At 53.2% G+C, this 12953-nt stretch overlaps 1 protein-coding gene across 8 annotated transcripts in view; it reads right to left on the bottom strand.

Moving 5' to 3' along the window:
• Positions 1-383: 383 nt before the first annotated feature.
• The window catches only part of MTMR14 (myotubularin related protein 14), a 43280-nt gene continuing 30710 nt past the window's right edge, over positions 384-12953 (bottom strand). For 4 of the 8 annotated variants that reach the window (XM_029243708.1, XM_029243712.1, XM_029243711.1 and 1 more), the window contains exons 15-19: positions 12727-12785; positions 12435-12573; positions 11560-11739; positions 3841-3996; positions 722-981 (exon numbers count right to left, since the gene is read on the bottom strand). In XM_029243708.1, coding sequence (XP_029099541.1) covers positions 801-981; positions 3841-3996; positions 11560-11739; positions 12435-12573; positions 12727-12785 — 715 coding nt within the window. In that variant the 3' untranslated portion in view covers positions 722-800. Of the gene's footprint in view, positions 982-3840; positions 3997-9372; positions 10260-11559; positions 11740-12434; positions 12574-12726; positions 12786-12953 lie in introns of those variants that run through there. The other 4 variants (XM_029243707.1, XR_003796780.1, XM_029243709.1 and 1 more) reach the window with 4 other exon arrangements.

The raw sequence follows: 12953 nt of genomic DNA, 5'->3' as shown, positions 1-12953 counted from the left end.
AACGCAGGGGCTGCAGGTCACCTGTACCAGTCTGCTAAACTTGTTAAAAATGAAGATTCTCCCCACACCCTTCCCAGCTAAATGAAACTCAGCAACTTCAAGTCTGAATTTCAGGCAGCCCTGGAGATCTGCATGGATAAACAGGCTCCCTAGGGGTGACTAGGGCCCACTCAGGCCTGAGGACCACTGCTCCCACCTTAACAGCCTGTGACTACATGTCCCCGTCTCACTGGAGACTCTCATGGCTCAGGAGTTAAGGGGAACACCCAAGTCTCCAGTTCCCTTCCTGCTTCATCTGTACCCCTCCCCCCAGCAAAAAGAAGGACAAGGAGAACCTTCTAAATAACTCCACAAAGACAGGAGCCAAATGATAATGCGATAGAGTAGCTGTTCAAAAAGGCTTTGATTTCATTTTGTGATCTGTGTCAAAACTGCCTCATTCTCAGCACGGGTGACCCCTCCTCCCCAGGAGACGAGAATGGAAAGTGGGGGTCTTTTGTGAAGTCTCGGCCTCCACAAGGCCCCAGGGAAACCCCACATAGTTCTGAGAGTTGACAGGAATCCTGGCAAAGACTGAGGTGGGTGGGAGGCAGTGACAAGTAGGGTGGCGGACACCAGTCAGGAAGCTGGGGTGGGGGAGAACCCCGTCCTTGGCCCTGCTCAGCCTTGGGGCTGCCATGTGCATGATGGAGAAGGGGAGATTTCCCCCCACCTTGAAGCACCCCTTGGCTGGGCATGGCTTTGATTCCGCTTAGGGCTCAGGTGAGAGAGGAGCAGGAAGCTGTCATGAGCTGGCTGCCTCATAAGGTGCTGCTGCTGGTGCCCCGGAGTCCAACACCACGGACAAACTGCTCCAGCAGGCCGATGGCACCAGAGGGACTGGGGGCTGCTGCCCGAAGCCCCACTGTGCTGCTGTAGGCAGCCAAGAAGGCTGAGCGCACCTCCTGTAGCCGAGTCTCCCGTTCACTCAGGGCTGTAAGCCTGTGCGGAGGGAGGGAGGGAAAGAGAGAGAATTAATGCATTACCCTGGGGCAGGATCCAACATTCTCATCCTGACGCCACACTGCCTATCCTTCTGCATTCCTCAGTAGAAGGCCAGCATCTGCCCCGTGGCCATACTACCCTTGTGGTTCAGGCCCCAAATGTTTGGCCCTGTTCCTCTCTTAAACTCTCTCTCAGCTCTCAGGCTGCTGTTCCTACCTGGAGAGGCCAGAGTCCTCACCTTCAGTCACTGCAGTCCCCAGGTAAACAGCTAGGAAGGTGCTGGCTTTTCTAGCAGGACTTCTTTTCTCATTCTATCTGCTTTTCCTTCCCTGGCCTCTACAGGCACTTATCACAAGTCAAGAAGGGGAACAACAAGTGTGAATTCCACATAAGGCTGTTTGATGACTTGAAGAGTCTTTAATAGAAAAGGCCTGAGATACCAGCCACGCCCAACCTCTGGACTTAACCTCTGAAGTCTAGGGGTAGGAGGGACACAGAATTAGAGGAAAGGTCACAGACCCACATGAGATGAGCCCTCACATTCCCACCTACCTAAGCACAAAGACCAGCCCTGACCACTAACTCACTCCAAAATTTCCCCTAAGAGACCAATCACTGGGTAACCCCTCCTGCAAATTTGTTAGAAGCAGCAGCAATATTCCCAGTTCCCAGGCCCAAATGACTTGCACCTAGGGCCTGGGGTAGCAGATGGAGATACGAGGATAAGTGAGTGTCCAGGGGTAAGTATGGGGAGAACAGACCCAGGGAAAACAGATTGGTGGGAGTGGGGTGTGTGTGTGTGAGAGAGTGAGAGTGAGAGAGAGAAGCAGCAGCAGCAGCAGAAACAGGTTGTAGGGCAAAGGAAAGTCAAATAGCTCTAGCAGCAGCACTAAGAAAATGGGGCTGATACTGGATTCCTGCAATACCATGAACAACTCCGAAGTCTCTCTTGGCATGTGGGGGAGATACGTGGCCCCAGATTTTCTTTACTTCCTAATTAGGTTTTACATAGGCTGGAGACCATGTGTGCTTCTTTAGCTTTTCCTGAGAGCATATAACCAGGAGAAATACAGATAGTAGTTCATATTCACAGGGAATATCTAAAGGTCCGTATGTATGCATTCTCATTGCCCCCTATTTTTAGGAGGCAGAAAGGGGAGAGATCACAACCTATTTAGAAACAAGATAACTGGAGCCCAGAGAGAGTATGTGATCCGCTTGAGGACATATGGCAGGCAGAGACTGGAGCTACCATAGTGCCATTCCCTCTCAAGAGATGAGCTAGCAGGCTAGAGAAGTCAAGGCTGATATCCCAAGACAGAGCTGGTAAACATATTGGGGTTTTTTTGGCCATGCGGCATGCGGGATCTTAGTTCCCCAACCAGGGATCGAACCCGTACCCCCCTGAAGTGGAAGTGCAGAGTCTTAACCACTGGACCGCCAGGGAAGTCCCCAGAGCTAGTAAACATAACAGCTAGGATTTGGATTAAATTTCTCTGACACCAAAGCCAAAGCAGTGAACCCACATACTATGTGACCTCACCAGGAATCAACCCTGACCCTAGGCCCATCCTGCAATGTTGGAGGCCATGGGATCACGGCGAACCTAGCCCTCCTCTGGGAACCACCCCTAACCTGAGGGTTGGCTGGGAGCACAGAGAGCTACTCAAGGCATAAATTGTAGGATCTGGGGCTAGAGCTGCCCGTTTCAGTGGCTAATACCAGGTAAGTGAGGGGTGCTATTAAGCAGGGGCAGAGATGTCTGCTTCCTCCAGAGGTAGCTCTTAGGCTCTCTGGCTGAAGTAGGAAGAGCCTACAGAAAGGTGCAGACAACTATTTCTTTAATCCTCAAAAATCTAAGAGATCTAGTTTCTGGCTTAAGGGTCTGGCTATAGAGAAGGCTGTACCAGGCCCTAGTGGCCTCTAAAGTCCTTGGGCTACTCCCTAGCTGCGGGGCCAGGGCCTGTGAGCACCATCTAGGAATCCCAAGGTCTGGCCCCTGCTTGCCCTCAGCAGGAATCCTTCTCAACTCCCAAGGGCAACTTGCCTCCAACCTGTCAGCCCTGGAGGGTATGAACTGGATTCTGGTGGTGGTGATGAATACCCAGCACCCGGTGGGGAGGTGAAGGCCCTTAGGCAGCCACAGACCAGAAGCAGATCCTGCTCCCCAGGCCACCGGAGGCTCTCCCCGCCTGACATCCGTGAAACAGCAGCGCAGGCAGGGGGCAGGCGGCAGCCAGAGAGGCAGCTGCTCTGCTAGAACTGGAAGTCCAGCATTGGAGCTTTGGAGGGAGAGGATTTTACAGGCTTGGGCTTTGGATGGGCATCCCTGTCCACTTTTCTTTCCTGACCAGAGATAAAAGCAGATGACAAAAGGGGGGAGGGGACAGCAAGGAACCCTCGGTTCTGCTTGGGAGCACAGCCCTCGGGCTAACCCGTTCTGGCTCTCCACCATACACCTACTTTCACTACTCCACTGTTCTGCTTTCAAAGGGTTCTCATGTCAGGCAAAGCCTTGGACAGAAATAGAATCTTTTATAGCTAGAGTCCAGCCAGCTTTCCCTAAGGGTGTGTGCCCCAAGAGACCCACGGATGGGCTTTAGAGGCCGGGGAGAGTGAACACACTCCAACGCACTTCCTGAGCAGTCCATCAGGCCCCCTTCATACCTCAGGGTCCAGGAGCAGTGAGGTATACTTAACTGAGACACTCGGGAAGGGCAGGGAGCCCAGGCCAGCTCCCTGGGGCCTGCTGCTGCCTCATTCCTAGCCAGCACTCAGTGGCTCACCAGCTTTTGATACGGGCGGGCGGGGTGGGGTGGGGGCGGGGCATCCTGTCTTCTCAAGCAAGACACTTACAGACAATTGTTAGGGAGCTCATCCGGGAAGCTGAAAGGGAGAGAGGAGTCTGTGTGCAGGACAGCCCGTTCCTGAATACTGCCACAGCCTGTTACCATCTGCCAGCTGCCAAAGTCTGTGGAGAGAGAGGATCCGGGCAGGGGATGGTCCACTGATCTGGGGCAGAGAGGAGAGAGAGGGGAGATGATGTAGTCAGTCATATGCCTGACAGGGGAGGCCCTGGAGGAGTGGGGCGGGGAGGCTACGGTGGCCCTGGGACCGGGCCACAAGGGTCTGTTGGTAGAGCAGCTGTAAAGTCAACCATTTTCTCCAAAAGTACAAAAACAGCTGGACAGGTTATGACCAAGAAAGAAGAGTAAAAACCACAAGGCAGGGACTTCCCTGGTGGCGCAGTGGTTAAGAATCTGCCTGCCAATGCAGGGGACACGGGTTCGAGCCCTGGTCTGGGAGGATCCCACATGCCGCGGAGCAGCTGGGCCCATGCACCGCAGCTGCTGAGCCTGAGCTCTGGAGCCCACGAGCCACAGCTGCTGGGCCTGCGTGCCTGGGGCCTGTGCTCCGCAGCGAGAGAGGCCACTGCAATAAGAAGCCCGAGCACCGCAATGAAGAGTAGCCCCCGCTCGCCGCAACTAGAGAAAGCCCACGCACAGAAACAAAGACCCAATGCAGCCAAAAGTAAATAAATAAAGTAAAATAAATTTATTAAAAAAAAAAAAAAAGACCATAAGGCAGGCTCAGCTGTGAGGACAACGCATCATGCAAAGACTTACAGGAGCAAAAGAACAAGAGCAAAGCATGGTGACAAAGGTGAGCCAGCAACCAAAGCCTAGGATCAGGGCATGCCTGCTCTGGCTGACAAAGCAAGTCAAATCTCAACAGCACCAAAAGGAGGGGAGCAAGGCTGAATGCCCCAGGAACCAGGGAGGCAGGATCACCCCACACTCCCTGGCATGCAGACTGGCAGGGTGGCAATGTAGAACCCAGACCACTGAGGTCCTATGGTAGAGATGGGAGAACAAGCCTCTTGGGGACGGTGCGGGCGGTGACCTAGATGGAAGAGGAAGGTGACAGGAGCCCTGAGCCCTGCCCTCTTGCTCTGCAGCATCTTCCAGGAGCCAAAGTTCGTATTCACAAGCATCAACCCAGCAAACTCACTGGCTATGCCCAGGAGGAAGGAATGAATCAGGCAGCCAACTTGACAACTTCATCAGGCCTTTTTCAAGCAGAAGTTTGGGGGGTGCGGGGAGAGGAAAGCTGTATTGGGAATCTACCACCACCTCCCCACTCACAGCCCAGCCTTCTCTGCTGTCTCTGGACAGTAGCCCAGCTGGTGGGGGAGGAAGGGAGGAGATAGGGAAACATCAAACAAGGCCCTTCCATCAGCTACCCCAGGTCCCAATCCCCAGAGGTGCATCATCTTTGATGCTTGACCCTTTGTTCTTTAATTCAAGAATAGCAGAAGGTGCTCCTGTAGGAACCCAGAAACAGAGCAGAAGCATGAAGAGTGGTACAGGGGGTGGGATACTGAAAAATTAATTGACCTTGGCCCACCCAGTTAGCTGGAGTCAAGGGCTCCTAGACTGAGGTGACAGTCCCCTCAAGTAGTTGCCAAGCTTATCCTCAAGTAGTTGCCAAGCTGAGTGCAGCTCTGGCCAGCAATGCATCTCTGCTGATCATAAATCATCTCCTTCTTTTTTTTTTTTTTTTTTGCGGTACACGGGCTTCTCACTGTTGTGGCCTCTCCCGTTGCGGAGCACAGGCTCCAGACGCGCAGGCTCAGCGGCCATGGCTCACGGGCCCAGCCGCTCCGCGGCATGTGGGATCTTCCCGGACCGGGGCACGAACCCGTATACCCCGCGTCGGCAGGTGGACTCCCAACCACTGCGCCACCAGGGAAGCCCTCATCTCCTTCTTAGAGGAAGGAAAATGGCAGCCCAGACAGGTAAGGACACTCACCCAAGGTTCCACAGCTACAGAGTGCAAGAATAGATTTTTAAAGCCAAGATTGATTACAGATTGGCTGTGCAACAGAACCACCTTGAGACCAGGGAAAACAGCTAGCTTTCTACGTTAAAGCCGCCATGAATCGGACCCACCCTGCAACATAGAGACTTGGCATATTCATTGCTCCTGCTCTACTCTGGAAGGTGTATGACAGCAGCACTGGGGATGAGGACAGGTCATGGTCTGCTACCTGGTGGAAGCCCGAGTGACTGACAAAGCAGGGCTTCCTTCTTCCTACGTGGAGAAACTTGGTAGGGTTCAGGCCAGACACTGTATCTCTGGTGATCCTTAACTGTCTGTAAATCAGAGACCGCTGCCTACGTGCAAGAGCAAGCTACACGCCACCGTGTGGTGCCTGCCCTGTGCTTCCCCTGGGTCATGCCGGAGTCTTCAGTCAATGCAACCCCTCTTGAGGGCAGCCTGGCTCCACACATCTCACCTCTTGCTCAAACTTTAAAGTAAGGCAGAGTTTCTTTTCCCGTTTTCGGGAAAATAATTGCTAAACAGCAGAGTGTTGAGGGAATGAAAGTAATGTGAAGTAGAGGAGGCTGGGTAGGATGAGGGACTTATAGGGCAGGGAACATGGGGGTTTCTTATGCTCCTAACCCCACTCCCCAGGGCTATCAGAGACTCACACTTCCAATGGGAAAATGACAGATGGAATATGGTTACAGAGAGGTTCCCAGCACGGGCTCTTGGTCTCCTAGGCTAGTCCCTTGCCTGTACTTCCCGTGTGCAGCAGGTAGCACCCCCAGGCAAGAGCCATGCTTGAAGCAGCCCGGGGACAGCTGTAGTATGGAGTAGGCAGCACAGACAGCAACAGGGCGCATGATCCCAGGGGTCACGATGGAATCTCAGCAAGCAGCCAACCATCTTTTGCATCTTTTTCAAGAGTGAGCACACAGGCTCCAAATGAATCTTCGTATTTGAGGCTTTTGTCAAGGAAAGGGTTGCAAAGCAACCGTTGCGTTCCTGGGTTTGAGAGCAAGGGGCTGTGCTAAGCAAAGAGGTCCTCGTAAGTGCACATCTGGAGTAGCTGGCTAGAGGGGGCACCTAAAGATGACAGGGAACAGTCATGAGAAGGAAGCACCTGCACCTGCCGAGTGAAAGAAGGAAGGAAAACTTTCAAGTTAGCCTCAGTACACAGGTAACGCAACCAGCCTTAATAAAAACCCCATGCTCTTCTGCCCTATACCCTTACTCGAGTGCAAACACAGCATCTACCTCCACCGATCTATCTACAGGACTGGAGGGCACACGGGGCCAAGCCGCCCTCAAACTGGACAACTGTGGAGCTGACAGTGCTTCCAAGGTCATCCATCCACATCCCCAGGGCCCAGACCTCTGCCCAGGAGGCTGGCTTCTTGGCAACATTTCACTCCCTTAGACGGGTATGGCCTAAGCCCCTGTTCACAGCACCAAGAGAGCTAAATGGCCCCACCCTGCCCCACACCTGCCAGACCCCTGCTGTGGGCCAGCTCAGGCAAGTGTGTTTTAGCTGGTCCTTTTGGAAGGGGGTACAGGAGTACCCACACAAGCAGAGCTGGCCCAAGCCACACAGCTGAGGCGAGGAGAAAGAGGTCTGGCCTGAGGTACCTGATCTGGCCTTTTACCTAGCTGCCCAGTGCCCTGACACAGCCCATAGTCCTTCAGAAATGAGACTGATAAGGACGGGTCTTAACCACAACTACAGTTTACTGAGCATTTCCAGTACTCATGGAAAGGATGAGTATTACTATGTGCCAGGTATTTTGCTCCATTATCTCACTTAAACGCAAACTTATGGAGACCAGGATCATTACTCCCACTTTAAAGACGGGATAAAAAAGACTGAGCTCAGAAGGGAAGTGTCTTTTCCAAGTCACACAGCCACAAGTGGCAAAGCTGGGACTGAAACCCAGTCTGACCAAAACCCATGCTAGCCGCATAGCACACTGATCTTCCTTCCTGATAAGAGATGGTGGAGGCCTCAGGGACTGGCTCGGGGATGGACACCTCCAACTTCCAACTGGAATAAAGCACAGAGTTTCTGATCTATGGTTGGAAAAGAGGCCTTCACGTGGTCCCTGGATGTGAGAAAGGAAGCACATGGAGTAGCTGGCCAGCATTAGGGAAGCTGGCCAGAAGACAAAGCTAGCATGTAGAAAGAGGCAAGGAGAAAGAACCATAGGGAAACGGAGTTGGAACCTTGAGGAAGCTGCGCCTGAAGGCTGCATTTTTCCAACGTAAACCAACCGTTTTCCTTTATTGTTTAAACTCTTTTGAGATGGATTTTCTGTTACTTGCATCTAAAAGCACCTGATCTGACAGCTCACAGAGAGGGCTTGAAGGTTCACAGCTAGGAAGGACCTGGGCAGTTAGTTGCCCATTTAAGCCTCTGATGAGAAAAAAGAAACCCAAAGCTATCAAGTGACATGTCTGAAGTCATGCAGGGAACGAACATTTGAGCCAAGACCCAGAATCCTAGCCTTTCAGAGAGCTTGAATGTCACCTAATTTGTACCTACCCCCCACCACTACCAAGCCTCCAGGTGATGGTCCCACAGCCTCTGCCCAAGTGAACGCCTCCAGGAATGGGGCCTTAGGGAAGAATCCTTCGGTTCAACAAGGGCCTGACTCCTCGGAACAAGTGACTTCAAAAACGGCTAGGACAAGATTCATCAGATTTGAAGTCATCAGTTTCCCTCAGCCTGGACTTCAGGCATTGGGGTATGTGTGTGTCTGTGTGTCTGTTTGTGCGGGTGTGTGTGTTTGTGTGAACCAGGGACCTCTGCTTTCCTGCAGCAGCCCAAGGAGAAGTCTTTTGGGGCTCTAAGTTTTCTCTTATGGGTCTCAAGCTGGCAATGCCTTTAGGCTTCTCACCGCTCATCTCTGGTCTGAAGCTGTGGCCCCATGGGAGAACACATCAAACGTTAAGACAGGAACCCTATGTGTTACAGAAAGCAATCCGGTTTCTCAGCCTCATTAAACATAGCCGGGGACAGAGCTCATTGCTCATAACAAGCAGTTAGTAGGTGGTGAAGGATGGGGAAAGAGCAGCTATCTGGGCAGCAGAGTTGGCACCTATGTTGTCACTTAGCTAAGCAACCAGGCCGCTGGATGTCCCTCAGCCAAGTTCATGTGCTCTTCAGGCAGCTTGGCTTCCAGCTGGGCTCAGTGGTAGCACCATCCCTCCTCAGGCACAACAGTGCTATGCTAGCAACCCCCATCCCTAAAGACGTCTGACTCTGGAGCAGAGACCAAGACTACACACGGTGCGGGGCACTTTACTGCCCAGGGCTTGGAGAGGCACGTGAGCACTGCTCCTGCCTCTTCCCAGCCCCCAGCCCTGCAGGTGGCGAGAGGTTTAACAACGGTCCAGAAACGCAGCTCCGTTAGAAGCTGCTGCAGTAGCAGCTAATGATGCAAAAGGGCCACCAGTCCTGCCAGTGAAGGGCACGGGGTGGGGACAGAACTTTCTTCTGAATCTGACACGTAGTTCTTAGCTTTGAACAAAGCTTCACCAATTCTTTTCACAGGGAAGTCCTACCTTGAAAGAGATATTCTTGTAGAACTTGGGAATGTGGAGCATAGGAAGCCCAGAGAATTCACACTGTAAGGGGAATTTCGGCTGTCACAGATAGCGTTACTAAAGGGTTTCTTTCCACACAGTTCCCTTTGCTGCACTAAAAAGCTGATTGGCTGTTGTTACCTAAGAGAAGCAGGAAAGCTAATGACAGAATCCCTCAGGCACTTTAAGACAAGAGAGACTAAACTAATTTTAATGTTAATGGAAATATGTAATTATAATTATAATGCTCCAAATCTGAATAAACTAGTCTTTCAAATCCTCTGGCAAACAAGCAGCCAATCCAGAACCTTGTCACCTGGCCAGCCCAGCCTGGCTACAAGCAGGCACTCCCAGAATAAACCAGCAGAGCCATCAAACACCTCACAGCAGTCCACCTCACGCCTTTCCAAGGCGCCCCATTTTGGCCCAGTTATTCCAGCCTCCTTCACCAGGCCCCAGCTCACAGGGCCATGAGATCAGGAGGACACCCCCAATCCTCCTCAGCCTCCTGGACCATCCTGGACCAGCCATAAGCATCTGAGCCCCCAGTGCAGGCAGATAACCAGTGGCGAGACCGAGGGAAGTGACCACGAGATCGGAACTAGGATCTTTTGTCAGGAAGAAGGGAGTATGATGAAAAGCTACGGTGTATGATGGGGTGCTGCCTCAGTGGGGGAGCCCCCAACAGCTGGACAGTTAAGACCAGGGAGGACCCAGGGGACAGGAGGAATCTTCTGGTTTCCTTCCCAGTTGTCCAGCGATGTTGCACAGGCAGAAAAGGAGGCAGGGACGATGAGCAAGAGCTCCGGCCCAGAAGAGGGAGGGTCACACAGTGCCGCAGCAGGCCCACAGGGCCCTGAGGAAAGCTGCAGAGACAAGCGGGTGGCACAGAGGATGCGGATGAGCACGGCACGTGGGCTTGTGTGCTCAGCACCCTCTCCGCTCAGCTGCCTCCACCAAACCCGTGGGGACAGAGGGGTTGTGGCCTTTATTTAACAGACTCAGCTACAGCGCTGACGGACATGGCAGTGCTCCGAGTTGAAGGGCTCACCTCCAGAGGTGAGCACATGGGACCCCTCTGGACAGTGCAGCTCCACTCACCTAGAGCTCATCCGCTCAGCCTATGTGGGGAGGGTGCTCGTCCCCACCTTCCTCCATTGCTTGCTTTTGCCCAGAAAGGAAAAACCAGAGGACGGTGATGGGAGGAGAGTTCCCAAAGTTTCAGGGTTTTCTTTGTAATAAGCTTGTGACCTTTGGGTTCAGTTTCCTCCTTGGTAACATGCCTGCCACAAGGAAAGACCTGAAATTCTGGAGCAGTATCCAACAGAGCTGGGCTTGAATCTAGAGTGGACTTCAACGCTCACGATCTTTCTGCTAAATGTCTTTTCTCCCTGGAATTTATTAAGGACCTCTTAAGTCGCACATTTCTTTGTTCTCTTCAGAAGGGCCAGACATTCTCAAGGCCTTAGAAAACAAAGTAATTCACAGGCCTCCTTCCCTGGCTGTATGACATGGAAAGAGTGTTACGGGGTCAGCGAGGAAATGCCTCCCCCAAATGCCAGGCCATCCCTCAGTCCTAAGCCCCTGGCCAGTGCTCAGCTTTAACCTCACCAAGGAAACATCAGTTCTGCAGCACACTCCAGCCACACCTGTCCATCCTGGCTGAGCTGCTCCCTTTCCAGATGTGCAGGCCAGCGAGGGTTGCCCCAGCCACACACATCTAGCCTAGCTCCCTACCGTCTGTCCTCTTCAGTGCCCCACCCATTCAGACGAGGAACGGGAGAGCCAGAAGCACCTCGGAGGATCTAGCGCCATCTCTTTAATCAGAATGTGAGGTCCACAGGGGGGGCTGAGACCTGGCAAAGGCAAGAGGAAGGGGCAGCCCCAACTCCCTGCCCATGACATCACAACTACTACACCTTCTGGATACCCATCCGCCAGGGCTCTGGGAAGGGGGAGTCTCAAACCCCTCTGCGAACCAGCTCCTGCTCTGTATCCAAACATTAACGCATCCTCCAAACAGTGCGTGAGCCTGCAAGCTTGTCGATCCCCTCTGGCCTCCTGGGTACACTGCCTGCCAGGCCGCATGCCCTGGAACCCCACTCTCTAGCCTTATTAACAGGGAAGGGCTAGCCACCCCACCATTAGGACTTTGGAGGTCCTCACCTGGGCTTGGGGACCTCCAGGGGACTGCTACCCAGCCTGAAAAAGTTGTCAGAATGGTTCGAGGAAGAGGAGCTGGAGGACTTGGCTTCCACCAGTGCCTGGTGGGAAGGCAGGCGGTCCTCTGAGGGCTGTGGCCGGTTCCAGAGCACACTCTGTGGAGAGGATGAGTGGCTCTTCCTCCTGCAGTGGAAAGATAGGGCTGCTGGCTAAGGGGCCACCTCAGGCAAACCCTCTGCCCACCTGTACTAAATCTCAGGGCCCACTTTTTACTTGCACTGGAAAAATGCCACATGGGAGTGGGCATACTTCAGCACTCCCTTGGGCTCAGCCACGGGCAGCGAGAGCTGCGTCTTCACAGAGGGAATGTTACATCTGAACAAAACTGGCCTGCTGGCCTCAGTGCACATGCTGGAAAACAGATTCTTAACTAACACTTTAGTAACTGACCTTCCCTGCTAATGTTATAAAAAATATTGAGCCCTTTGTCCACGGGGAAGGTCATCTGATTCTCAAAGAAGCTGACCCTCAACAAGCTCCCAATTCCCAATCATTATTTTGTACTCACCCCTTTTTTCTTTTTCTAAGCTGGCCCCCCACCTCCCAGGCAAATGATACAAGGGAGCACCCCCAGGAAGTCCCTTTAACACCAGCGCCCCCCTCACCCGACCCTGTCTTCCCAGCCCTGCAGCTTCCTCCTTCATCCCGCAGTGCCCCCCACCAACCAGATGGCTGGCCTCTGAGGCCCAGTAGAGACAGCAGGGCATGGAGCTCAGCTCTCAGGCCTACTGTCGGGGGCCCCTTTGTTCCTGGGGCTCCCTGGAGCTGGAGCCCTGGCTCACAGCTCTTAGCAAGCTTAGTTCCAGCCTGGCCCTCACCAAGCTGCCTGAGTCTGTGCTCCTGCAGGGACCAGCTCCACGGTCTCATAGGTGAAGCTCCCGGCGGCTCCTGGGGAGCTCTCCATGACCAGAGAGAAGTCACTGCCAAGGCTGGTGGTGCTGCCACGATCCTTCCGTCCTGAAAGAAGCCAGTGCCATCAATCAGCACAATATCTTCTCCTGCTAGGGGTCCCCCACCTCTTCCACACAGAAGTTTCTAGAACAAGCAGTCCCTATGTGGTCTATAGTCAGAAAGATATACAGAGGAAATCTGCTGGGGCCCATGACTCACTCAGCATGCAGATATCTTCCACAGTGAAGCCTGCATCCCGGGCTGGCAAACTCTTCCTCCTATAAACAGAAGCCAGGACAGTGAATTCCAGATTGGGCTGAGGTCTCCCACGTCCCCTGAATGCTGTCCACCTGGGAAAGAAGCTCCAACTCACTAGAAATTCATGGACACAGGTCCTACCTAAACTGTTGCAGAAAGGCCAGGCCCACTTCTGAGAGGCCAGCAAA

The sequence above is a fragment of the Monodon monoceros genome, unplaced genomic scaffold, assembly GCF_005190385.1.
Source record: "Monodon monoceros isolate NGI ecotype Baffin Bay Population unplaced genomic scaffold, NGI_Narwhal_1 Super_Scaffold_3, whole genome shotgun sequence".
NCBI lineage: Eukaryota > Metazoa > Chordata > Mammalia > Artiodactyla > Monodontidae > Monodon > Monodon monoceros.
This window is presented reverse-complemented; position numbering and strand designations above follow the sequence as displayed.